This window comes from Panicum virgatum, chromosome 6K (assembly GCF_016808335.1).
Source record: "Panicum virgatum strain AP13 chromosome 6K, P.virgatum_v5, whole genome shotgun sequence".
Classification (NCBI taxonomy): domain Eukaryota; kingdom Viridiplantae; phylum Streptophyta; class Magnoliopsida; order Poales; family Poaceae; genus Panicum; species Panicum virgatum.
Window position 1 is genome coordinate 44,081,112 of NC_053141.1, and position 26,808 is coordinate 44,107,919.

The window sequence follows — 26,808 nt, forward strand, 5'->3', positions numbered from 1 at the left end:
TCTTCCTTCCAGCCCACGTGATACTCCCCAGCCGTATGTCCCTTCATTCCCTTTCCTCTCTATCTCTTTCTTCCGGCGGCGGGGAATCTGCAAGCTCTGCACCCGGCGCACGGCGAGCTCCGGCATCTCATGGGGGCAGCGTGGTGGCGAGCTCCGGCATCTCCTGGGGAGTGGCGCGGCGGCGAGCTCCTGAGCAACGCGGCGGGGAGGTGCGGCGGGCCGGCGGCGGCGGAGAGGCGTGGCGGCGGCGGCAAGGCACGCCGGGTGGGGTTGGTGGTAGGGAGGCACGGCGGCGGGCCGGTGGCGAGCTCCTCAATAGGTTTTTTTTCTTTTTGAGTTTTGGTTGCAAATTTTTTTAACAAATTTTTTTCACAAACTTTTTGTAGTTTAGATTTGGATGTGAACGTTTTTCTTCAAATTTTTTCAATTATTTTCAAACTTTCTTGTTTCAAAATTTTTCTCATCAATTTTTTCCTTCTTCTCTTCAAAATATTTTTGTTAAAATTTTTTCCCGAACTTTTTTAGTTTAGATTTGGATGCAAAATTTTTCCTTCAAATTTTTTCTAACTATTTTGAAAATTTTATGTTTCAAACTTTTTCTTAGCAATTTTTCTCTTTTTCTCCCCTCAAAATATTTTTCCTTGAAAATCTTTTGTCACAAAACAACAAAAAACTGCTAAAAAAAGAAAAGAAAAAATTGGTCGGAAATCACCCGGAAATTAGAATCCCCCGAAGACGACTCGCGAGCGAGACCAAATTATGTGGAAATGTCGGGGGGTGTTAAAGTACATATGACGTGCTCAAAGCTAGGGGTATTTTAGTACTTTGACCGGATTGTGGACATCTGTCCTTGTCCGTGTCCGCGAATGGAAATGTGCGGGCTTCGAGACACTTCCAGAGCTGGAACCGAAGCTTCTCCACGCTTCCGTTTGCGCTCCACTCGCCCCGCTCGACTCCCCGAGCAGAGCTCATATATCTCCCCTCCCGCCACTGCGCACCCCTCCACGACAAGTTGAGCTCGAGCACGTAAGAAACCACGAGAAAGGAAAGGAAGCGAAGAGGAAGGGCGGCGACGAGCCGGGGCAATTTGACTGAGGCGACGATGGTGGTGCTCATGGAGGAGTTCCACGGGCTGAAGCTGAAGCGGAAGGGCGCGGATGAGCCGGAGCTGTTCGACGCCGGCGCCGACGACCGCTCCGGGTTCCCGCTCTCCTGCCGCGCGACCAAGATGCGCCGCCTCGCGTGCCCCGCCGGCGGCCCTCAGCACCAGGGCGCGCCGGCGGAGGGCGTGGCAGCGGCGGGGCAGGATGACGTGCCCATGTGCGACGACGACCCGGCGCCGGCCAGCGCCGGGGGCGAGGAGGCGGGTGCCCTGGTGTTGTACGGCGGCGGCGGCGGCCGGTCCGGCTGCGACGCTGCGAGCGCGCCTCGCCTCGCCGCGCGCGGCGGGGCGGACTGGGTCCGCGCCATGCTCCGCGAGGCCGACAGCAGGACGGTGCGGGAGCTGCTCGCGGGCGCCGCCCAGGCGCAGGGCTCGGGCGACCTCGCTCTGGCCGTGGTGCCGTGGGTGCCACCGTCGCCGGGGGGAGAGGAGGCGGAGACGTCGACGGCCTCGGAGGAGGCGGAAGACGACGAGGCGGGCACGGCGGCGATGGACGTCGAGGAAGGCGAGGCGCCTGGCCTTCGCTGGACCGGCCAGGCGTGCGGCAGCGGCGCCGCCAAGGGGTTCGTGTACCGGTGGCCGCAGCACTGCATGGCGCCGCCGCAGATGCCGGCGGTGGCCCAGCCGAGACCGGTGATGTGGTCGTGGTGAACACCATGCGTGGTTGCAGACTAGCAGTAGACAGTATCACAGTAGAAGTGCAGAGGACAATCCACGAGTACACCGATTCCCAGTTGGAATCGACGCCATTGGCGCCTTGGCGATGGCATGGGGTTACCTTTCGCTATGGCGGGTGCATGCAGAGATAGATCAGGATCAGCCTAGGTGTTGCGACATTACCTTACCGTATTCGCATGGCCTGTATATTTTTTCCCCATCCATGTGTAATAAGGAAGACAAAACGAGAGTGTTTTTATTCATATCTCATTCGCATGATCTGCAAATCGTTCATCCTCAGCCGATTCCTTGCTCTGCTGCCGATCCTGATTTGCGAGTGACGTGTGATGATGCTTGATTTCTGCTCACAAATCCCTGTCCTCTGCTCGGTCGGAGACTTGATAATTCAGCGGCGAATTTGGGGACACTCTGTTCTGCCTGTTGTGCATGTTGAATTGAGGTTCAGAAGGACAGGGCAGGGACTGGGCGCGGTCACCTGCAGGGCCAACTCGTTCGGCGGGGTACCCACCGCGGCGCGGCCGCCGGCCACCAGGAATTGCGTGAGGCCCCACGATGGCGCCGAGCCACGATCCCACGAGACGGCGTCGCTCTGGGCATTTCGTCGAGCAGGCGGCGGCCGTTGGCGGCCGTTGGCGGTGTACGCGCGCGCGAGAGAGCTGTTAGGCGAGGAGGCCTGAGGAGCGCGACGTGGCTGGGTGTCCAGTCCGTCGCCAGCGTCACAAGGGAATTTGGGGGGACACGGCCCACACACATCTGAAACGAGCCGTTAATTTGAAAAAAAGGATGGCCGAAGAGCTTTTCCTTAAAATTCAGGGTATTATGTAAATACAAAGTATTTGAATTATATAGAATAATAGAATAACCATGACCTGTGGTAGACGTTTTATGTAATTTTTTGGATCGTGATGAATAATCACAATCTGAGATAGGAGATCTTACGTAAATTTTGGATCATGGAGAATAGTTATGATCCGGAACACTTATTCACGCTCATATACTACTATTGATGTTAAAATTTTGCAAGCGTAATTTGGAAAAGAGGATATGAGATGATGAAGAGTCTCGGGGGAAGACCGATACTCCCTTCGGTCCAAGCAGAAGACTTAATCAAGGTTGACGCGAGCGTGGTCAAAGTAGGGGTGGTAATGAACTATGGCTCTAGTGGTCACTTCACAGTCCAACTAGGCTCTTTAAGTTTTTAGCTCAAAATTGTATAGGATTAGAGCTCGATTCTTTTAAGGCCCGACCCTTAGATTGTCTAGGCCAAATTTCTTTACCACCCCTAGGTCAAAGGCCTGGTCAGAGACGGCGTGACGAGCAGACGATTTTGATATGATATGATTTACTTTTGGAAGGCTTTTGTAAATATAATAGATTTAGTTGTTTTCTTAAGTAACAAGTTTTGTTAAGTCGTGATAAGTTAGGAGTCTTAGTCTTTGAAGTATAAATAGATTATAAATGGCAGACCTCTGGGTTTGTAAAAAGAACAACTGGATAAATCAATATGCTTTTTTCTCAACTTCACGCCAAAACCCTAGGAGCATAGTAGAGTAGTCTCAAGGACTTCTTCGATAAATAGGATTGCATATTCGATTTGCTCGTAAGCATCGTCTTACCCGATTGTCTAAGTTTTAACGACGGATGCATCACTGTAATTTCATTTAGTTAATCAACCAAGTTATCTGATCTCTTTAACTCAAGTAAGGTTGTCATTGCTTCAATATCTTGTTTGTTTTAATTGAGTTCACAAGTATGAGTTCTATTAATTGCTCATAAGACTGCATCATTCGATCTCTTATGAGCAGTATTAGATTTTACAATTTATCTGACGACGATCATAGATCTATCGGCTTCTTCTAACAATTTTCTTGCGATATCTTGATAGCTGATAGCTATTGTGATCCTCGTTCAATCATAGTTAGTCAAGTCTTGTATGATCATGTTATAGTTAATCTTATCGGCTAGTTTGTTTAATTTAATTTCACTTATCTTTAACTGTCACAATTAGATCCGATCTCTAATATTGGTGTTGAGTTAAATCTTATTAGTTTGGTTCTATCTACTGTAACTTGAGTGATCAATCAGCTATCTTAGCCATCACAATGCCGAGTTAAAGTAAATCCTTATAGTACTTAGATCCATCGTCAAATTTCATTTGATTTATCGCCCCATTTCTTAGCATTGTCTCGGTTAAATCCAATCCGACTAATGGTGATGATAAGTTGAATTTAATAAGCAAGATGTGTTTCTTTACACTTAGATTTGCTCTCAATTCCAACTGTTATCCATGAATAGGCTCTATAGCCGATGGCTATATTTACGTATGGGACCGTTTAATTGATATCTTTTTTATGAAACTATATTCAGAATCCCAGCTGATGTGTTCTTTATTATTTTTTTGTCAATTACAGATCAAATTAACTGCACATCTCGAACCTCGAAAATAGGATCCGTACTAGAGATAAGCAAAGCTTCCTGTCCTTAGTGCATCGTGATTTGTATGATTCGCCGCTCTGAATTTTACAGCAACTACTACTACTGCTCCGTAAAGTTTGTTAAATATTATATATTTTAAATTTTTATAAAAATAAATCATGATATACTACTTCCGTTCCAAATTATAAGTCATTTCAAGAATCTTGTCGAATCAAAAATTTTCAAGTTTGGCCAAATTTATATGACAAGATAATAACATTTATGATACCAATTAAGTATCATTAGATTCTTTATTAGCTATATTTTCATAGTGCACCTATTTGATGTCATAAATTTTTATATTTCTCTCCATAATTTTGATCAAACTTTGAGATGGTTTGACTCTCTAAATTTTTTGAAATGACTTATAATTTGAAACGGAGGGAGTATTTTTTTTGGGGAGTCCAGAACTTTCTGAGTAGTTGGCCTGAAACCATAAATGTATTCTCTCTGTAAAATTCAACAAGAAATTTTTTCAATTTTTCAGTCACCACTCGGCTCGTAAACCAAAGAGAGGGCCAGCCAATCGGTCCGCTCCTCTGTACTGCACGGCGCGCGCGTAGGCGCGGGCGCCGAGGTCACCGAAGCTCCCGCGGGCCGCGGCGGCGCCCGCGAGCAAGCCGGAGTACGTCGAGGCGCGCCCACGCGCGCTCCGCCCCCGCCGGACACCACGGCTCGACGCGATCCCCGCCGGGCCGAGCTCTTCCGGCGGCTCGACGCCGCCTGCGACGCACGCCTTGGCGAGCCGCCGTCACCCCCGCATTCCGCCCCGTCTCCGGAGGTTCCCGTGGAGAACGACCAGCCCATCTGGCCGCCCCGCAGCCGCTACTGGGAGCGCTACAAGTACACGCTCCGCTCCCTCCTCGTGTCTGCTGTTGATCACTGTGGTTTTGTTTGCGGTACTCACAGTCTCACACACACCGCATTTCGCTTCGTTTTTTTTGGGTTGTAGATTTCTGCTGGTGGACTTTCGTGTTAGCATCGTATTGTATCGAATGTTAGGTAGAGTTTGTGCTGATGGATGTGTTATTATGCGCCTGTGTTGTTTCTAGTTTCTACCTTCCAGTCGTGTTCCCCTGCTAACAAGGCGGCCAAATAATTGTGCTTGGAGTGTTCACACGCCTAAATCCTGATGGATTTTGGTTTAGGATATTAGGGCTACAGAAGATAGGATTCATGTTTTGCAATCCTGAAAGAGGTGAAAATACAAAATAGAAGTGTGTGTGATTCAGGGTTGGGGGGGGGGCATCATGATTTGTGATGTTGGTTTGATTAGCACTCTACTGTTTGAATACCAGGGGCATGTGTTATTGGTATTGAAATGCTGGTTTTATTTCCCGACCAAGGTAAACTCACCTATGTCGCCTTTTCCAGAAAAGGATGAACAGAAGGTCTGTGAATCATTTATTGTTCACCCTTCCATTTTGCACATAGCTGATGGACGGGTTTAAACATGTTTTGTGTCTGAAAATTCTGAAACACATTCATACAAGTTCAAGTCTAAGAAAGTGGCTCAGAGGCTTGCAAGAAACAAGTAATTTAGCTTCTTAACGTTTCTCTTTAACTTAACGTTATTGGAATGCTGACATAGCTTTGGCAACTTAATGCTGTGTTTCTGTTGCTAATGATGGATTATATCTAACCTAGGGTTATTCGTATGTGCTGCACTAGCTCTACTTAGTGTATAGGAAGTTATGGAGGACCTCATTGTAACTGGATCAGATTGGCAATTTCCTAAGCTTACTAATGAGGAACCATCTTCGTAAATATTTTTATTGCTAGAGATATCTTGGAGTCGAGCTGAGGAATCTTCATAATTATGTTGTGCTAGTTAGTTCAGTACTTCAGTTGTTAAATGCTCAGAATTTATGCCATACCATAGTGAACCTGATGTACAAATTTCCATTTTGATTCAAGAAATACCTTGTTTGGAGAAAAGTAACTTGGTGAACCTGACTGGTTAGGCCCCATTACTAAGGAGGCAGTAATGATTCCTAGTATCTAGCCTACAGATCTTAGGATGTTACACTGCCTCTAGTTAGTTGTAAATGTTGGATATTTCTACAGTATATTAACTAACCTTATACTACCAAAATGAAAAGGATGTGAAAATACTAGTTAATCATGTGTTTATGCAGATGCTTCCTTTAGCACATCATAGAGAACTTATTAGCAGTGACCTCTGTAAATTATGTTTTCTCTGGATCCTTTCTCCAAATTCCAAAGCCCATGGCAGGCTATAGCATCATACTGACATTGCCACTGACCTAAGAGGCTCAGACCTTATTTTTGTGCAACAGTTACAATATGTTAGATCTTGGCTAATGCTATAGTTGAACTGCGTATATTTTGCATATCTACTCATTGTCTTTTCAAGCTAGATTTTAGCTTCTAACATTAATTTTTTTTACTATCACTTTCAATAGGTCCCTAAGAAATATGGAGTCAAACCCAGAAAAACCCATGATCAATCCTCCACCATCTTGGAAGAGACAAAAGACATCTGATAAAGATGGTAACCAGTGTGACAATGCATTGCATCAAATAGTCATTTATAAGAATGACAAAAGTGTTAGGGGACAAGATGAGCAGAGTGGAAACCATTGGTCACTTGAACCATCGAAGCCATCAAAGACATCAAAGCGTGCATCAGTGAATATTGGAGCCTTTGCTGCTCAATGTGCTAAATGCCAGAAATGGAGACTTATTTCAACAAAAGAGAAGTATGAAGAAATTCGAGAGCGAATTCGAGAAGATCCTTTTGTCTGTGAAAAAGCCCGTGAGTGGAAGCCTGATGTGACATGCAATGATCCATCAGATGTATCTCAGGATGGCAGCAAGCTTTGGGCAATTGATAAACCTGACATTGCACAGGCTCCTCAAGGATGGGAAAGGTTAATTAAGATAAGAGGCGAAGGAAGCACAAAATTTGCTGATGTGTGAGTAATATTTTTCTCGTCTAACCTAGTTAAATGCTTTCTAGGCTGACAGCTTATTTCTGAACAAATGGAATCGTAGTTATTACTTACTTCCCAGGATCTTTTGAACTCATATGCATACTTGTGCTGTCTGTTGCATTTCCCCTGGCTGACATAATCTATGATCTAAGTTCCTAGTCCATGGCAACAAACAAATAAAAAAACTAACTTTTAATTGCTTAAAGGAATGGGAGTAATTTGTATTGTAGTTTAATATTACACAAACCAGTTCCCCTTCAATCAATATATTTATACCGGCAGGCTGCAGCCGATGTTGTTTACTGCAGTCAAATCCTCACCCAGATTCATGTTATTACCATGTTTATGTTGTTCTAGCATTGTCATTTTTCTATACTATTTTTCTTCCCCCATCACTTATGTTGAAGATTTGTGTTGGGGATGGAAATACTGGAAAGAGGTAACGTATGTACCCTGCTGCATAATTTGTGTTCCTATGATCTGTAACCAATATATGTGACATTTCGGATACATTGGTAGAGTGCTTATTGATGTTTATTCATGATTTCAGGTACTATAGGTCCCCTACTGGAGTTCAACTGAGATCAACGAATGAAGTTGAGAAGTATGTCAAGTCCTTTTGGTCAACTACTCAACTCTCATTTTAACCTCTTCCCTTAAATATATTAGTGCTCATGTCCAGTTTTATATGCATGTAGATTGTGGACTACATGCAATTAATGGCTATCTACCAGCCTACAATTATTCCCAAAATTGTTGATCAGTGGTAGCAATTTTATACTAGTTCTCTAATTCTTTTAATTCCATGCTTGGATAGGTACCTCGCAGAGCATCCAGAATACGTCGCACAAGGTGTGGAGTTATCTCATTTTTCATTCAAGGCACCGGCACCACTGCAAAAGGACTATGTTAGAAAGCGTTCCCAGACAAGCCAAAGTGGCTTCACCCATACAGGATCAAGTAAACTTCTCCAACTGGAAGAAGGTAATGTGCTAATGTGTATTACATAAATTGGACATCCTACATTCAATGTTTTCTAGTTTGCCTTTTTGGTTGGGGGCATGGGTATGTCTTTGAAACCATCTGTTGAATTCATGACCTCAATATTTGCCAAAATGTAGAAGTAAACGAACGCTTTGCCAGATGGCTTGTTACTATGCTATTGGTTGATGTGTTATAGCTTCAGGACATTTGTTTTCCAACTGCATCCATATGCTATATCCAATCGGTTGTTCATGTACAGATACAGTTGTGCCTGGGACATTCGCTTTCTGACATGGACTAGTATTTCGACATTCACCTGATTGCATGCTCAATATTCTCAACCATCTGATCCCATGTTCTGTTTCTTGGTTCAGGGCAACCCATCTCCTGGGCAGCTCCACTGGAGAACAACAAGCAGCTGGTGATATACAACGAAGATCAGCATGAAGGTGGTACCATCTGAACCGCCGGAGCCGGCGAAGCCTGGGAGCCTGCCGCCTGCGCCGGCCGCCTAGCCCAACAACCCTGCATCCGGCATGCGCAGTGTCTGACATTTGGACGGCGTTCGAGTTCAGTGATGCGAAACTGTAGATGGTGCTTTCACTAGTAGTAGGACTGAAAAATTAATAACTTAGGTCCCCGTAGTAGGCCGTAGCACAGCTAACTGAACGCTGCTCTGGCGATCTGTGCTACCTGAACGCTGCTCCGATCGGCGCTAGTCTCGGTCTGATGATGATGAAAACTGTGGAGAGATTTTGGGACGGCAAGAACGTGTCGTCTAGCTTATTAGTGGGAAGGTTTAAGTTATGCTAATTTCTTCTCTCTCCATTTGAAGCATCACTCTATACCAATATTGTGGAGGGCCTGATAGTGATACCCGTTGTCGCTACTGGTTTGGGAAGTCCCCCACCGTTGTGTATTCTGAAGGCTTGACTCGCTGTTCGGCCAGTCAATGCTCGAGTACATCACATACATAATTTTGCATCTTAGTTGCTGCGTCACACAATCAGTTTGAATTTATGTGCACTTTTTTTATAAAAATAATAAGATTTTTGATATAATGTGTGCAGGCTTTAAGTGTAGATTCTTAGAGTACAATATTAGTGTAACAATACAGTTGCGTTTCGACTAATTAAATTATAATAACGTGTAACTCTGCAAATACTTTCTCCATTTTTATTTACATATCGTATTAGGTTTGTCCTAAAAAACTTAGCAAATTTTAGCCAAGTTTATAGAAAATATAACAACTATACTATCCAACATATGCACTATCAATGTATAGTTTATGGTGGATTCAATAAAATAAATTTGATATTTTAATTATTATTACTTTTTTAGAAATTTAGTCAAAGTTTGTCAAATTTGACTTAAGACAAATTTAATATGATATGTAAATAAAAATAGAAGGAGCAGTGAGAAGAAAATTGACTAATTTTTTATTTCCTGCTAATAAATCCTTTGCTAGCCAGTTCTTAATTTAAGGGATAACATTGATCCCGGCTTTGATTAAACGGATATAAAAAACGGATTTCAGAACATTAAACGGATATAAAATCTTCATAGTTACTGCTAGTATGTGCCACCAGATAAACCCTCCTTTTTTTTTGGCAGAAAACCCACAAGATAAACCCTCTCGGCACCTCCCACCCCGTCGTCCGCGCCCGTCTACTCGTCCGCAACCCATTCGGCGACATGCCGCCGCCGGCGCTGCTCTTCCTCTCGCTCCCCTCGCCTCCCCAACCACTCCTGCTTGTCCAACACCGCAAGGCCCCGCAAGCCCTAATCCTTAATCTACCCCTCACCTCATCCAGGAAACCCGCCCTTCCCGCGCGCCCCGTCGCCTCCCTCGCGCCAGCTGTGGCCACACTCCAATCTGACTGGACGCGCAAGCAGGTATGCTCAAATTGGTTCAGGGTTTGTTTCAAGTTATCTTATTTACTTACCAAATCACCAGAATTTCTGGCTTGTTGTCTTCTGCTGGCGATAAATTGTGTTGGAGTTTAGAAACTCAGTTTTGGAGCTGACTGGGTACTTGCTGGTTTGTAAGCTGGCCCATGGAATGGAAGCATGCATTGGTTTATTGAATAATTATATTGTCACTCTGCGCTCTTTTACGGTTCTTGATGCTTATGTGCTGTAAGTTCTTCGCTTTCTATAAAAGCAGGATGTGTTTTCGTTCAAAAAAAAAGTGCTGTAAGTTCTAAAACTCTAAAAATGTACTGTATGATTTTGTAAATGCCTATGTGAGTGTGTGAGGATTAAATTGAGCTGGACTACGAAAGATCATTTCAATTAATTGTTTCTTTTGGGCAGCATTCCTTTGCTTGGAACAGTCAGATATTGCATTGTTCTGCTCTACACTCACTGTTGCCTATAATGTGCAGTTGGGCACAGAACGCGACACATCGATATTGCTGGTTTAGTTAAGACTCTAAGCTGCTGCTCGACATGCTAGATATTGAGGTTCTGTTTGTGCATGGTGTTTATTGCAGAGAATACGGAGGCAGGGTGGTCTATCTTGTAGATTTTCAAAAATTGTGTCCTATTATGGGCTCACAACTCCGCCATATAAACTGGTATGTACTGTGAGCTTTCTAAACATATTTGGGTGCTGTCATTACGAGAGCGTCAAAATTTTAACATTTAGGTTGCTTTTGTGGTTTGATGTTCAGGAGGCTCTGGAACCTTATATGAGCAGGAGAACAGTTGAACTTCATTGGGGTAAACACCATCGGGATTATGTGGAGTGCTTAAATAAGCAGCTTGCTAGCAGCCCGCTGTATGGATACACTCTGGAGGAGCTGATAAAAGAAGCGTACAACAATGGCAATCCATTACCAGAATATAATAATGCAGCGCAGGTAATTTGTTGATGATTTATTGAAGTTTGTTTTCATACCCCATTTGCTTCGTGTCACTTGTTTTCATTATTGGGGTGTGTGTGTGTTGGGGGGGGGGGGGGGGTAGTGCAAAAATACCGCATGTTGTGCTTTGACCAACAGATGATAGTTTTCAGAGCTTCAACCTTCTGTCTTCTGATTTGCAGGTCTGGAACCATCACTTCTTCTGGGAATCAATGCAACCAGAAGGTGGTGGCTTACCTGAGGGAGGTGTTTTGCAGCAGATTGAAAAGGATTTTGGCTCGTTTACTAATTTCAGGGAAGAGTTTATTTCCTCAGCCTTACAACTATTGGGGTCTGGTTGGGTTTGGCTTCTCTGTAAGTTTCCTTCCATTATCTTTCATGTACAGGCAGTATTGATCAAACTTGCTGATTTTCTGGTGTGCTATTTCTAAAGCTAATTTCTAAGTTTAGGTTATATTCTGCTGAATGTTTGTTGCAGTGAAGAGAAATGAGAGAAAACTTTCAGTGGTCCATACAAGAAATGCCATCTCCCCACTTGCTTTTGGCGATATTGTATGTTTACTAGACTGCTTTTTCTGTTGATGTATACATTGAAATATTTAGAGTAACATTTTTAGTATATACTTCGCAATGACATCCCATATTCTCTTCTTGCAGCCAATTGCCAGCCTAGACTTATGGGAGGTAAGGACATTGACTCCAAGTTTCCAAATCCTACTTTGTGCCAAATGTCAAGGATGTGGAATCCTTGGGTAGCGGGACCCCGACTACGTAGTTCATAGTCGCGATCCGTCTTCTCCGGCGAGGTTTTGCCCCTTAGCCGCAGGCTTTGGTTGGAGATGAGAAAGAGATTAGGGATAACAATCTTGCTTGCCTTTCGAGAGTCTGGTTACAGCATATATATGGCCGGCGGCCCACAAACCATCTGGAGGAAATCCCTCCGTAACCCTAGGAACCAAAACTAATAACAATCCTAGCTTTCCTAACTAGCCACTAGAAGATGGCTCGCCACGTGCACGTTCCGCGCGTTCAGCCATCCGGCGCACGTCGCGAGCATGCCTGCGCCTTGTATATGTGCGACCGTACATGACATCTCTCCCCCCCCTCGAGGTCCATCTCGTCCTCGAGCTGAAATGCCGGATACTTGTCGCGGAAGTCGTCGAGGTCCTCCCATGTAGCCGACTCTGCCATCTCGCCGCGCCAATGGACGAGCACCTGACGAACGCCGCGTGCCAAACGAGTGCACTCGACCCGGAGAGGCTCAGGAACCACCGCACCGTGGTGGATGGCGGGAAGCGCAGGAGGCGAGGCCGGGGGCGTGCCGACGAACTTCTTGAGGACGCCCACGTGGAACACATCATGCAGACGGGCGCCCTGGGGAAGCTCCAGGCGAACAGCAACCTCGTTGATGAGCTCGGTGACGCGATAGGGGCCGACGAAGCGGGGCTTGAGCTTCCCCGTGGTGGTGCACGGAAGGGACGCCGCAGCCCGCTGACGAAGCCGAAGGAGAGCCCACTCGCCGACCTGGTAGGACACCGGCCGGTGTTGGCGGTCGTAGTAGCGCTTCTGCACCGCCTGCTCCTGCTCCTGCTCCAGGCGATAACGCACATTGGCGAGGAAAGCTTCACGTGCTTCCATCTCCTGGGCGACTGCAGCCACATGAGTCTCACCCGGCTCATACGAGCGGATGGTGGGCGGGTCGCGGCCGTAGACCACATGGAACGTCGTCTCGTGGAGCGAGGACTGGTAGGATGTGTTGTAGATATACTCAGCCCACGGCAGCCAGCGCATCCATTGTTGGGGACGATCGCCGGTGAAGCAGCGCAGGTACATCACGATGACTCGGTTGGCGGCTTCCGTCTGGCCGTCGGACTGAGGGTGGAAGGCGGACGTCATGTGCAGCTTCGTGCCCACGAGGCGCATGAGCTCGCGCTAGAATGTCGAAGTGAACACCGGGTCGCGGTCCGAGACGATGGACTGCGGGATGCCGTGGAGGCGCACGACGTCGGCGAAGAAGGTCTGCGCCACAGTCTTGGCAGTGTACGGGTGAGCCAAGGGAACGAAGTGGCAGTACTTGCTGAAGCGGTCCACGACGGAGAGGATGACCGTCTTGCCGTGCACCCGTGGTAGCGCCTCCACGAAGTCGATGCCGATGCCCGCCCAGACGACGGAGGGGGCATTGGGAGCAGCAGTCCCGCCGGGTGCAAATGCTCGGACTTGTACCGCTGACACGTCGTGCACGCCCTCACGAAGTCCTTCACCAAGCGCCGCATGCTGGGGAAGTGAAAGTCGCGTCCGAGGCGGTGCAGCGTGCGGTGGACACCCTCGTGGCCGTCCTCATGCACGGCGGTCATGATCTCCTGCAAAAGGGGTGAGGCCGGCAGTATATAAAGGTGCCCTCTGTAGGCGACCATGTCGTCGATCACCGACCAGGGAGCGGCGCGTGTACCCGCGCGGACCTCGTCGTGGATGGCGACCAGGGCCGGATCCGTGGCCTGGGCGTGTCGAAGGCGTGTGATGAAGTCGAAGCGGGGCGCCGAGATCGCCAGCAGGGCGCCGTCGTCGTCGTCGCGGCGGGAGAGCGTCGGCCACCGTGTTCGACGCGCCCGACCGGTACTCGACGGAGAAATCGAACCCCAGCAGTTTGTCGACCCAATGGTGTTGGGGTATCGTGGCCAGGCGCTAGTCGAAGAGGTATTTGAGGCTGTAGTGGTCCGTCTTGACGATGAAGCGACGACCCCACAAGTATGGCCGCCAGTGCTGAACAGCCTGGACGAGACCGATGAGTTCTCACTCATAGGCTGCAAGGGCGCGGTGACGGGGTGCGACGGGTCGGCTGAAGAAGGCGACCGGGTGGCCGTCCTGGCCGAGCACCGCGCCGAACCCGTGCGACGACGCGTCGCACTCGACGACGAAGGCCTTGGCGAAGTCCGGCATGGCGAGGACCGGGGCGGTGGTGACCGCGATCTTGAGCGCCGCGAACGCCGCGGCTGCCGCGTCGTCCCAGGCGAAGCTGTCCTTGAGGAGGGCTGTCAGCAGTGCGGCAACGGTGCCGTAGTTGTGGACGAACTTGCGGTAGTACCCCGCCAAGCCGAGGAAGCCACGGACCGCACGGACCGAGCGCGGCGCCGGCCAATCGACGATGGCCTGCACCTTGGCCGGATCCATGGCCACACCGGCCTCGGAGATGACGTGCCCGAGGTAGGAGACAAACGGGACGCCGAAAGCGCACTTGTTGCGCTTTACAAAGAGCTGGTGCCGCCTCAGCTCGGAGAAGACGGCGCGGAGATGGCGAAGATGATCCGCCCAAGTCTTGCTATATATCAAAATGTCGTCAAAAAACACAAGAACGAAACGACGGAGGAAGGGGCGAAGTACATCGTTCATGAGAGCCTGGAATGTCGCCGGAGCGTTGCAGAGCCCGAACGCCATCACCAGGAACTCGTAGAGGCCGTCGTGGGTGCGGAACGCGGTCTTGTGAACGTCCTCCGTCCGCATGCGCACCTGGTGGTATCCGGAACGTAGGTCCAGCTTGGTGAAGAACCGTGCCCCATGGAGCTCATCGAGAAGCTCGTCGACCACGGGGATGGGGAACGCGTCCTTGACGGTGAGCGCGTTGAGGGCGCGGTAGTCGATGCAGAATCGCCACGACCCGTCGGGCTTCTTGACGAGGATGACGGGCGAGGAGAACGGCGAGTTGCTGCGTCGGACGATGCCCTGAGCGATCATGGCAGCGCACTGCCGCTCTAGCTCATCCTTGTGGGCCGCAGGGTATCTGTATGGCCGGACGGCCACCGGCTGCGCGCCCGTCTTGAGGGTGATGCGATGGTCGTGTGCGCGCTTGGGGGGCAGCCCCGAGGGCTCAGCGAAGACGTCCCCAAAAGAGTCCAGGAGTTCCACCAGGAGGGAGTCACTGGCTGTCACCGTCCCGAGGCTCAGTTCTCCAGTGCTCGGCCCGCCCGCCCAGCACACTGTGCGCCCGTGTCGTTGGAAGGTCATGGTCTGGGCGCCAAAATCCCAGAGCACCGGCCCCAGCGCCGCCAGCCATTGGGTACCGAGCACCAGATCGTATCCGGCCAGCGGCATCACGAAGAGGTTGGCGCAGAACGTGTCGTCGCCGATGACGACGGGGCGTGCCGAAGAACGCCCGGGCACGTGACGCGCTCACCGTTCGCCACCGTCGTGGTGAGCCATGGACGCCGCTGCATGGGTAGGCCGGAACGAAGAGCCGCTTCCTCGGCGATGAAGTTATGTGTGGAGCCTGAGTCGAGGAGCACGGTGAAGACGGCGGCGCCCACGGACACCCTGATCTGCATGGTGTCGCGGACGGAGACGCCGGCGATCGTGTGGAGGGAGATGTGCGGGGACTCGTTGGTGGCGATCTCCTCATCAGCAACGTCGTCTTCCGGGTCGTCCTCGATGGCGCTATCGAGGAGAAATAGCCGCTTGCAGACCCTGTTGTGGCCGCGGCCGAATTTCTCATCATAGTTATAGCAGAGGCCCAGGCGGCGCCTCTCCTCCTGTTCCGCCTGAGTCAATCTGCGAACTGGCCGGCCCTCCACCGTGACCGTGGCAGGCGCATGCTTGGGCGCCGTATCCGTTGCGGGTGCCGGCAGGGCTAGACGCGGTGCCGGTGTTGGCAAGAGTGGCCGGTCGCGCTGGGGCGCGCGTGGGGCCGGCGCGGCGTAGCTGTTGCGTAGCTCAATCCGGCGAGCGAGGCTCATGGCCGTCGCCAATGACTGTGGGTTGTGTATCTCCACATCATGGCTGAGCGGCGGAAGTAGTCCGGCGGTGAACAGCTTGACGCGCTGTGCCTCGTCCAGACGGCCGGCACGGGGAAGAAGTGCTTGGAACCTTTCCTGGTACTCCGCCACAGACCCGGTGCGGTGGCATGCCGCCAACTCGCCGAGCGGATTGGATCTGAGCGGCGGCCCATAGCGCAGCTGGAGAAGGTCCTTGAAGCGGCGCCACGAGGGAGTGCCCTTGTCTTACTGAACTTGATAGTACCAGAGTTGGGCGCCCTCCTCGAGGTTGTACGACGCCATCCAGACCTTCTCTTCCTCCATGATCTGTTGCTGGTGAAAGTAGGATTCACAGCGGTTGATGAAGATCAGCGGATCGGACTTGCCGTCATAGCATGGGAAGTTGAGTTTTTGGAGACGCGGCGGTCGATCCTGATGATGTTCGCTTGTCCCGGAGGAGAACGACGAGCCGCCTGGCGGAGCACGTGCGGCTTCCAGGCGCTGGATGGCCAGGGCGTTGGCCTCCACGGTCGTCTGGAGGAGCTTGAGAGACTCGGCCAGGGAGTCCAGGGTGGCCTGCAAGGCATCGTTGGCGGCGGCGTCACCTATGGCGGCGCGGCGAGGTGGGAGTGATGGGGCACGACAGGAACTAGATGAAGCGGCGGCTGGCGGTGGTGGCGAGGAGGCGCGGGAAGAGTTGGATCGCCTAGATCGTGATACCAGGTTGTCAAGGACGTGGAATCCTTGGGTAGCGGGACCCCGACTACGTAGTTCGTAGTCGCGATCCGTCTTCTCCGGCGAGGTTTTGCCCCTCAGCCGCAGGCTTTGGTTGGAGATGAGAAAGAGATTAGGGATAACAATCTTGCTTGCCTTTCGAGAGTCTGGTTACAGCATATATATGGCCGGCGGCCCACAAACCAACTGGAGGAAATCCCTCCGTAACCCTAGGAACCAAAACTGATAACAATCCTAGCTTTCCTAACTAGCCACTAGAAGATGGCTCGCCGCGCGCACGTTCCGCGCGTTCAGCCGTCCAGCGCACGTCGCGAGCGCGCCTCCGCCTTGTATATGTGCGACCGTACATGACACCAAATATTGACATCTCTCCTTTTTTTTTTGTTCAGCATGCTTACTACTTAGACTACAAGGTATGCTCCACCTCTCTTTTTTTGTGTACTTAAAAGTTAGTTCTATTTTTATATTTGGCAAGTCAGTTCTAATTTAGCAGAAAACATCTGTGGTGCTTCCTTTTTCAACTTTGCAGGATGATAGACGAACATATATTACAAACTTTATGGACCATCTCATCTCTTGGGACACTGTCACTCTGCGCATGATGCGTGCTGAGTCTTTTGTGAACCTTGGTGAGCCAAATATCCCAGTGGCATGAGATACAGATACACCCTGGTTATTATCAGGTAAGGATTCAGGACTTTGAAGCAAACCTGGTAATATGTGCAGCTTAATCATGTAACTAGACTGAGGGTTGTCATTATTTTCTGCAGTAATGGAAACACTCAATCCAGAACATCCATGGATTATTTAATGCTCTTTCTCATGGAACAACAAGGCTTCATTCAAACATTTGTCTTTCTTTTTCTATTTTTAGTTAATGTTTTGTGGTGAGTTGTTATGGGGCTTAACCTGCAACTGAACTGAGAACTTGGCAGTCTGAGGCTGTCTTTCTCACATGAGAAACACCAGATTGATGCAATATTCTTGCGTCCACTGTATGTCAGCATAAATTATTCAGGCTACAGCCTACTTGAGGATTGCAGAATGCAGATGGTCCAATTATTTTCCCTTTGGCATCTCATATAAAAGAAGCTACTGTATTTAATATCCCCTATCAAGTTGTTTGTTGTTCAGCCGTTTAAAAGTTTGATCCCTTGTTTTCATCCACTGAACAGGTATCCTGCGAAGATGTCAGGTCAAATCCTGCAGGAGCAAGCAGAAAGTTGGAAAAGCTGCATAAGAGTTGCTTATCTCCCTATTGCAGTATACACGATGAACTTAAAAGATAAGCTTCTGGGTTTTCACCATTGCCCTTGGGCCTTGGCTGTTGCTACAAGGAAGTCAGCATCCAATTTCAAGACACGCAACAAAGCAGCTTTAGACACTTGGGAGCATGTAGATTATGGTGTTGGGCAATGTCCAACTTGGGCTATGAAGCCATAGCACTTTCTCTAGGCGGCTATTCTTCAGAACAAGCGCCCAGACTGAAGTTTTAATAGATTCAGCTCTAAGTTTTCAGGACATAGTTGTGCCAGCGACCAGCGTTTTGTTGTAGCGGAATGGAACCATTTTTTTGTTTTATTGGTTGAGGAATCCTAATAATTTTGGATTGTAGGGAAATCTTTTGTGTTTGTTAGACACTGCAAGTGTGATTCTTAGTAGAAAGAAGTTGACTTTGTGGATTGGAATATTTCATTATCCTTGCTACTTCGCACGAGACTGTAAACATTGCAAAACTACATAATTTTTAACAGCACAGTAAGCCAATACAGTAAAAATTCAGTGGGAAATTCCTAACAAATGGGAGCCCAGTAAGAAATGTATCAAAACCATTTGATCTTGAGCAGACATTCTCAACGAATTCGGTACAAATAAACTGTAATTGAGAATTTCCAGCTGACAAAAGCATCGATACTCTTTCCCAGTTGCTCTGTTTCCCTGATGTTAACGTTCATATTGCTCGTCCGGTACCGAACCAATTGGTGGATGTTGTGCTCTCACATTGATCATAAAAAGGTGGGGTCCATTGTTCAAGCTCAGTAGCCTTTCACCAGATTCTCAAACGATGCCTTTGCTAAGTTGCGAAGCTAATTTTTACACTTTAAAGCAGATACGAGTGTGGGCTCGCAGACATGACAGACGGTTCTAATGATAAATTCAGGCTAACGAATGAGATGGGTTCAGAATCTGAATCTGAATCGGATAATACGATGCGGCAGTTCAAACCATGGTTGGTTACAGTACTATAGTAGAATCTTGTTCAGGACACACGAATGCTCATACTGAGTTACTGACAGAACATGCTCTCTTCATCTACTACGACATGCTCTATCACGTTCTTTAAAACCAGACTAAAGGAAGCAGGCTGCCAAATCATCTGCGGCCTAGTTGCAGCAGCGGCAGAGGCAGTCGACAGCACTCGCAGATTAATCTTTATAACCAGGCAAATCACCGATTACTGTCGAGGCAGCACTCGCAGGTCTCGTAGCAGCAGAAGCAGCACAGCGCCGTGAAGATGCTGCGAGTGAAGGGCAGTTGAGCAGACACATGAGAGGGAGCAGAGTTAGTTCAGCACAAAGAAAACTTTCAGAGCAAGATGCTTAACGATTGATCAACGATTTCACGTCCAAATAAATAAAGTCAAATGATATCGTGAGTGAATAACGGTAGTGAATGTTAGATGGTGAAACAAGGTGAAAAGATAAAGAGTGAACGATCAGCCAGCTGAAGTTTCAGGCCATGTAACTGAAACTGGACTCTGAAACTGAATCGGATTCTACCAATGCGTAGATGCATCCCTTCTCTTCATGGCCCCTCTGCACATGGTCCGTGCATGGTGCGCCGCCGCGCATCACCACGGCGTGCTTCCTCGACGTCATTCGAGCGCCGTGTGGAGGCGCACGCGTTCAAGATGACAAGACGACGGGAGGAAGCTACTGCCCGGCGGCGGCGCTCGCGAGGGGATGGCCGCGCCCGCCGCCCGGCGCCACCGGCCTGCCCACGGCGTGGAAGCGAACAGAGTCGCCGGCGCCGCCGCGCAGGTGCCGGTGCCGGCGTGAAGCTCGCGGATGCCGCTGGCCTGGCAGCGCTTCGTCGAAGGGTCGACGGCAGGCAGCACGTCGCGCGGACGGCGTGGGTGCGGGCCTCGCTCCCTATCTGCGGCGATCACAACCGCACGCTTCGGATCCAACGGTCGGGAGAGGCCCAGGGGTGGACGGTATTTCATTTACCGTCCACCCCGGACGCTAGACGAAATACCGTCCACTCTGCGGTCCGACCCAGCCGGCGCCATTGGCGATACGGCCGCCCCGCCACGCCGTCCCGGGTCCAGAATTGTTCGCGACATGTTCCAGCTTGCCGCGGACATGGTGCAGTCGTCGTATCGACGGCGTCGCCGTCGCGGCGGTGCGCGCAGTTCGACGGACGGAAGCTCTGGGCGTGTACTACTGGTGGACGCCTTCGACCGCTGGGTGGGTGGCGGACTAGGTTCGCTGAGGGCGCGGCAGCTGGACGGCCGTGCCAAGTGCGTGCGCGGCGTGGCGGCGTGCGGTGGATCTTGAGAGCGCGGCGGCACGGCACGGCGGCACCAGCAAGCTTGTTGTTGTTGGATTCAGCAAGTCGTCCGCATCGCCGTTCTTTGTTCAGGCCGCGGACGCTTTGCTGGATTCAGAATTCTGATGAACATGTGCTGAACCACTGGCTCTCGATCAGAACCCCTGCAGCTCCCTAGCTCTGAAATCCGGTAGCCAAACTGACTGCACGGCTGAATAAAACGGCGAAAGGAGAAGGGTGTCCTCTAGCTCACGTACCAGGCGTAGAGGCAGCCCTTCTCGTGGTGCTTCTGGCAGTGGTCGTAGTAGGACATGTCCTGCTGCGGTGGCGCGTTGTACATTCTCGCTCGCTCGCTTCTCGTCGTCCTCCTCCTCCCCTCTGCGGCCGCAGGTGAACCTCTGCTGCAACTACTACTTCTACAGTTCTACTTGAGCTCTCTTCTACCTTGTGCAGAGCAATGGATGCAGATGGGCTCGTATTTATAGAACAACAAACGCAGGAGAGGACACAATTTGTCGATGCCAAGGGTGTCACCTAGGAAGCACCCTTGCATCGATCACATGTACTAGACCAGAAAAAATGGTGGAGTTGGTTTAATTTCTATATCTGCATCTGCATGCATCCATGACTTAGTTTCCTTCGCGTCCAAGGTTTGTACCCCACGGCCATTTATTCAACTAGTAGGGTGCGTGCGGCACATATTTAAAAAACAATGTTTCGTAAAAAATAATCACCTTAAAATTTTAGTTGCAACAAACACTTTTAAAAAATTATAAAAGCTATATATGGTGAAAACAAAACAAGATCTCAGTTGTGATAAAAATAGAAAAATATTCAATATATATATATATATGAAAAAATATATAATTAACAAGCTAATGCCTCACCTCGCCGCCGTCCACGAGGAAAGCGCTTGACGGTAAAGTTCATGGGCGGCGGGGTAACTATCACTCTGTTCTGCTGGCAATCATCGGTAGTGTTTTTCTCTCACAACAAACCAGCATCAGCCACAGAATAGAATGTATTTTTACGGAGTCAAAATTTTCTTGTGGTGTTTTACTGAAGTAGCAACCTTTCGATACTATGAAATCAATTTTCCCAAAAGAGCGCTGAAACACCGTGCTTATAAGCTGATAACGCGCATCCTGGGTCCGCAATGTGATACAAATCGCACACACGGGCAGCATACGTGTGCAGCTGCGCGCTACGTTTTCGGCCTAACTAATTCATGTCAGCACTTTCGGCCCAACTACTTCCGCGCACTCTTTTCTTATCATACACAAAGCCGGATCAGAAAGAGGTACCACAATTTTAAATTCTAACCACCATGTCCAAAAATAAATTGCACATGCCAATGATCCAAAGATTCTTTAACGTTTAACTCCAATAAGCTACCAAAACAAATTATGATAGCAACTCCTTGGTGAGCTGTCCACGACCTTTTCCTCCATGAACACCAGTTCCATCCTTTTCTGACGTTGTTGCCACTACCGGTCTAGCCCTAAGCCGAGCATCATAAGAAAAATGATCTAAACATCCCGAACCTATTTCAAATAGAGAAGAAAGGGATATCATCACCAGTATACCAAACTAAGATGAATTCAACAAACTTTTCTCGATACACCTTAATATTGAAATTCAACAAGCAAGTTAAACTCCACTATTTTTCCTTTTATCAAGGATCAATAAAAAACATTTAGTCTTTCCAAATGTACAGATTTAACATCTACAAAGTTAAAACATCCAAGCCAAGCAACTCACTCCATAGTTTTTATGTTCTTCCTCTCTCCAGCACATCTCTTCATCTGTCCCAATAAAACTTACCCTTCCATTTGAAAGCTGTCGATTTTCAGCACAACACACTAAAGCTTTAGGCACACTGGCACAGAACAATTAAAAGGATGCGATTAGAAGCTTTTCAGCTGCCTTGTAATCTTATAAACTCTAGGATCAAATAAACCTATGATTCCCGTAAGACTTTGAAGAAGACTCATAAAATAGAACATTAGCCACATGTACAGCGTATTGAACAAGCAAAAGCAAGCAGGTGCCAAAAACAAGGTAGCAATTTAAACACAAGGGCATCAGATTCTACTATATGTATCTAGACACAACATATATAACATAAAAATTTGTGACAGAGGGAGAACAATACCATCGGAATCCGCATCCATGAAAATTGATAACTCACTGGAAATTGCATGCCGCATGAATACCAGCTAAGCAAAAAGAACTGCTACTGGTATCAAACGATGTGCTGGATGCATTGGCATATGTGACCCCTTTTAATATGTACTTCCAATATAGAGAGACCCTAGGTGCACAAGAGAGCGTACCCAGTGCCGTAGGCTTCCCGCACCCAAAAAGAAAAAAAAGGCAAACAACAGTTTTTACCTTTGCAAAACCACTTTCAGACTCCTGGAGAATGCCGATGTCCTTCCACCAATCTTCAAAAGCCTTGATGAGTTCATCTGTTAGAAATGATCTTAGATGTTGCACATTCATCCATCTAGAAAAGTACAGAAGTTCAGTATGAAAATATACTGGTGAAGCACAAAGAGATTGCACCTTTTAAAGGCAAAATACTGAACAAAAAGATAAAAAAATGTAGCAATAAGTGAAGGCTATGGGTCGATAATAGTGTATAGATCGATGTGTTGTGCCTCAACAAACAACAAAATCTGGTTTGGGCATATCTTTGATCTCGTACTATTCAACGTGCTTATGAATTAACTGGTTCAATACCTTCAAAATGACTCTAAAATTTAGCTGCTCTCTAACTGACCAGTTAAACTCATTAGACATCCAAGTTTCTCGAGGTACTCTCACGCAGCTTATTTAAGAGTCCATGACCTCCAAGCAAGCTTGTCATAATTATAGTTCTCATATAATCGAAGCCTGAGTACTCCCTCTGTCCCAAAAAATAAGTTATTCTTCTAGGATTCAAAATTTGTCCCAAAAAACAAGTCATCTTACCCTAATTGAAAGGTGCATATGCATGTAAATATCAATTACTGTCAAATATGGATAATAAATAGGGGCAAATGTGGTCATTTTAAATTCTTGTTAATCTTTTCTAAAATTCTTAGGATGACTTGTTTTCTGGGACGGAGGAAGTATATGACTTGAAGTTACCAAAGATTAAGTGCATCAAACCCCAAGTTAAATCAGTTCCGCTGAATATATCAAGTAAGCTTAGGATTCTGACAGCTCTGTCACAAAATCTTCAACAAATAGAAACTTGGCAAATAGTATCTTACTTTAATTTCGTTGCATCAAAGAGAGAAATAGCATTCCACATACCTGACATTTGAAATCTCGCTGGTCCTATGATGCTTACCTGCGTAAGCTGATATTTGAATATCCCTGCGGTGGTGGGCTTGCTCCTAAAAATCAGAGAGAGAGAGAGAGAGAGAGAGAGAGAGCCAAGCTGCTGATGCAATTATAATGGTACATAACCTAAAAGCCAATAGGTCCCTGAGTGCTATCGTTGCCACTGCCGAGCAGTCAGCTAGAACAGAGCAGTTAATCAAGGGTGCCTAGATTGAAGATGGAACCAAATTCATGTCAGGACAATGAGTATTGGAAGCATAATTGCACGTCAAACAACATCATATTAGAGTACAATTTGCAGCTCCAAAGCAAGGTTTGGAGGTGAAATAAACATTTTTTTTTCTAATTCTATGTACTTCATATTTAAGCTTATAAGTGCTAATGTATGCTTGAAATGAAAAGTTGAATGAGATGTGTCAGGCTAAGAAAATGTCAGTGATCACAATGAACATAGCATACCTCCTCCCATCTGGTTTAATTCTCCATCTGGTTCTTGCTACTTGCACAGTCGTACCCTCTTTTCTTCCAACGCAGCCAATTCGCTAAAAACAGCTAACTTTTAGTGACATAACACCATTCTTAAATAAGCCATGACTTGTGGGTACTTAATAGTTCTTAAGATTTCTATTCCAGTAAAAACCAGAGTCTTCTTTCTAAAATAAGTGAGCAAACAAATAAGTTCATCAGCAAATTCCCTCATGTTGTGATATTGCATAGAGCCTAATTTAGTCTAATTAAATGGAATAGAAGCCGGATATCATATTGTCAATTACTCAGAGGCCCACAATACAAATAGAAGGGAAAAAATATTAAACTCACTATTCCAGTAATATTAATTATGTATCTTGCCGTCCTTGTTTGGTACGCCAAAAAGTTCCTTCTTGATGTCCTCCACCACTGCCTCGATGGATGTCAACAGAACATAACTGCTAATTCAAGACAAAACAAACAGAAAAATTAAGTGTGGATGAGTACAGAGCACCTCACAATTAACAAGGATTCTGGGAACAGCTAGTTTTCCTAGTTTTGCACCTATTAGTTAGCAACGGCTAATTCAAGATTACTTTCATGTCACTTCAAATCATTGGGAAGGAAAAGCATTTCAACAAATATGTAGCTAGCATATGCTATCTCATCATGCCAGCAGGAACAAAAGATGCTTCCTCATTTCTCTTATTCTCTCCTTCCAAGATGTGCCGACAAAAAATGAATGAGCATAACAATTAAATAATCAATAATTGCAGACATGGATTGAGAAGGAGAAAAAATTGCAGACCTTAGTGTTCAGTGCAGATCGACCTTAGCAGTGCGGCCACGGCCTCCGGGTCCATCTGAAACTGGAACCAGCCGCGCTCGTGTACAACCAGGGGCAGCAGCCGCCCGCCTTGGCCACAAACGGCGAGCGCTGGAGTCCATGGCGAGCGTGGATCCCGTGCCCCAACCACTGCCGCCGTCGAGGACCGGAACGCGTCGCCCCTGCAATAAACGGTGAGCCCTGCAAGGATGCGGACGCCGAGGTCCCCGTGGCTGCAGCCGTGGCCACAGCCACGACTGCCGAGGATGGTGACGTGCCGCCTCGGCCAAGAACAAGAAGGACGCTACCCCCAACCATGGTCGCCAACGAGGAAGGGGAGGCCCGGGACGGCAACGCCGTTGGCAAGAAGGCCGGTGATGTAGCGGGACGTGGATCGGAGCATGGCGACGCCGCCGGGGCGCAGCGCGCGCTCGATCTCGGTGGCGAAGCGGTCTGACCGTCATGGACGGGCCGATGCCGACGACGTCGGCGACCCTAACCTAGTGCAGCGAGGCCACCTCCTGGCCGAGGCTGCGCGCCGACGCAGAGCGTGCGTGAGGCCGAAGGAGTGTAGGAAGCGTTGGCAAGGAGGCCGGCGACGCAGCGCGACGTGGAGCACGGCGACGCTGCCGGAGCGCATCGTGTGCGCTCGATCTCGGCGGCGTTGGAGGATCGGGGCTGCGAGCCTGCGACGGTGACAGGAGTAAAATACGTGGATGATTGCGAATTTCTTAGTTGACGCTCGTTCGCCGGGACTTTAGCAGCGATGGCTCCTTATTAGTCCAGCTTCTGTACCCCCACCTTCCTTTTTTTCATACCCCGTGTCGTATTACTGTTTGTGCCTTTCTGAATTTCGAATTCCGTGGTGTTTCTCCACTCGAAATTGATTACTGAGATCACTTTCCCATTCCCCACCGCACCGCCCCCATCGCAGATTCATGCCAGATATTTTCTCGAGCCCCAAATTTCTCCGCTTCAATCTTGCTGCCGCACCATCACCCTCACCGGGACGGCGAGGGGGATGAACTCAGGGGCGTAGACAGGGGGGCGGGCAGGGGCCTGGCCCTCGCTCCCAAATTTACATTAAAAAATTTAAATTTTGATTAAATTTTTATATAAATTAGTATGGTTGGTCTCCCCTAGTAATAAAAAAACAAATTCCTGGTTCCGCCTCTAGACAAACTCGTCCGCCGATCCCGCCGGCCAGCGATTCATCCTCGCCGAGTAGGAGGTGCGCCGGGAGCGAGGGGTGATCCACACTTGCATCGAGCCTGCCGGCCAGCGATTCATCCTCGCTGAGTGGGAAGCGCGTCGAGAGCGAAGGGGATCCACACGCGCATCGATTTTGTCGCCTGGCGATTCATCCTCGACGAGCGGAGGCACGTCGGGAGCGAAGTGGATCCACATGTGCGCCGATCTCGCCGCCCGGCGATTCGTCCTCTCCGAGGGGTGCGCCAACCCGAGGGCCTACCTGTGCGTCGTTCTCACCGCCCGGTGATTCGTCCTTGACGGCGCCGGAGTGGGGGCGACCCCTTCGTGTCAATCTCGTGATTCATCTTCGACGAGTGGAGGCACGACGATGCAAGGGATGACTCTATGAGGTGGGCTGCACTCCAGTGGCATGTCGAAAGTGCTGCATCATCGCCAAGGATGGAAGGGATTGGAGCTCGCCCCCCTCTCCCGCTCACGTCTTTGGTGAAGAGGTGGAAGCGACCTCCCCGCGTTCGTCTTCCTCTACGCTCACATCGGTGGGCAACTTCAACGACGAGGTGGAAGGTCCAGCACCTGCACCAGAGGTGGAAGGAGAGGGTCCAGAACTCCTCGCACTCATCATCCCATCGTTAGTTGATTGGGTTCGTGTGCCTCTCATAATTTTGTAGCCTGCTAGTAAGATATCCAGTGGCATTATTTTCCAGGTTCTAAGTTTTTGGGAGCTACGGTGATTCAGGAATCTAGGCGCAGGCTATGTGTGCTCAACCTGTGCAGTGTGTTGGGACTATTACCAAATCTCCTTTTTCCGGTTAGATTT

The 26,808-nt window shown here is 48.6% G+C and overlaps 4 protein-coding genes and 1 long non-coding RNA gene across 11 annotated transcripts; 4 read left to right on the top strand and 1 right to left on the bottom strand.

Annotated features, from left to right (window-relative positions):
- Nucleotides 1-592: 592 nt before the first annotated feature.
- Nucleotides 593-2,246, top strand: LOC120712865. Its single transcript, XM_039998780.1, has one exon. It carries the CDS (start codon nucleotides 1,103-1,105, stop codon nucleotides 1,811-1,813), a length of 711 nt encoding a protein of 236 aa, XP_039854714.1. The 5' UTR covers nucleotides 593-1,102; the 3' UTR covers nucleotides 1,814-2,246.
- A 2,527-nt stretch (nucleotides 2,247-4,773) lies between these two features.
- On the top strand, nucleotides 4,774-9,272 carry LOC120712867 (methyl-CpG-binding domain-containing protein 2-like). The gene is made up of 5 exons (XM_039998781.1): nucleotides 4,774-5,158; nucleotides 6,742-7,254; nucleotides 7,823-7,876; nucleotides 8,090-8,256; nucleotides 8,631-9,272. Exons 2-5 carry the CDS (start codon nucleotides 6,755-6,757, stop codon nucleotides 8,717-8,719), a joined length of 810 nt encoding a protein of 269 aa, XP_039854715.1. The 5' UTR covers nucleotides 4,774-5,158; nucleotides 6,742-6,754; the 3' UTR covers nucleotides 8,720-9,272.
- A 597-nt stretch (nucleotides 9,273-9,869) lies between these two features.
- Nucleotides 9,870-18,298, top strand: LOC120712869 (superoxide dismutase [Fe] 2, chloroplastic-like). 4 transcript variants are annotated; one of them, XM_039998785.1, is made up of 9 exons: nucleotides 9,870-10,152; nucleotides 10,752-10,835; nucleotides 10,932-11,120; nucleotides 11,306-11,477; nucleotides 11,602-11,675; nucleotides 11,781-11,807; nucleotides 16,990-17,013; nucleotides 17,130-17,283; nucleotides 17,776-18,298. In XM_039998785.1, exons 1-8 carry the CDS (start codon nucleotides 9,952-9,954, stop codon nucleotides 17,253-17,255), a joined length of 897 nt encoding a protein of 298 aa, XP_039854719.1. In that variant the 5' UTR covers nucleotides 9,870-9,951; the 3' UTR covers nucleotides 17,256-17,283; nucleotides 17,776-18,298. The 4 variants fall into 4 exon arrangements, with proteins under 4 accessions (XP_039854719.1, XP_039854717.1, XP_039854721.1 ...); XM_039998783.1 differs by having other exon boundaries at nucleotides 17,371-18,295; XM_039998787.1 differs by lacking the exons at nucleotides 16,990-17,013; nucleotides 17,130-17,283; nucleotides 17,776-18,298 and adding an exon at nucleotides 16,614-16,824 and having other exon boundaries at nucleotides 11,781-11,875.
- On the top strand, nucleotides 13,503-16,824 carry LOC120712868. 2 transcript variants are annotated; one of them, XR_005691078.1, is made up of 2 exons: nucleotides 13,503-14,701; nucleotides 14,915-16,824. XR_005691078.1 is itself a non-coding variant. In XM_039998782.1 (2 exons), exons 1-2 carry the CDS (start codon nucleotides 14,676-14,678, stop codon nucleotides 15,609-15,611), a joined length of 723 nt encoding a protein of 240 aa, XP_039854716.1. In that variant the 5' UTR covers nucleotides 14,568-14,675; the 3' UTR covers nucleotides 15,612-16,824. The 2 variants fall into 2 exon arrangements, 1 of the variants encoding a protein (XP_039854716.1); XM_039998782.1 differs by having other exon boundaries at nucleotides 14,568-14,701.
- Nucleotides 18,299-21,440: 3,142 nt separating the features above from the next.
- Nucleotides 21,441-25,449, bottom strand: LOC120712870. Of its 3 annotated transcripts, XR_005691081.1 has the most exons (5): nucleotides 24,762-25,449; nucleotides 24,305-24,411; nucleotides 22,547-24,027; nucleotides 21,914-22,031; nucleotides 21,441-21,696 (listed from the first exon to the last, which is right to left on the bottom strand). It is a non-coding gene; the product is annotated as an uncharacterized LOC120712870 (long non-coding RNA). The 3 variants fall into 3 exon arrangements; XR_005691079.1 differs by having other exon boundaries at nucleotides 22,547-24,411; XR_005691080.1 differs by having other exon boundaries at nucleotides 22,547-24,414.
- Between the last annotated feature and the right edge of the window lie 1,359 nt (nucleotides 25,450-26,808).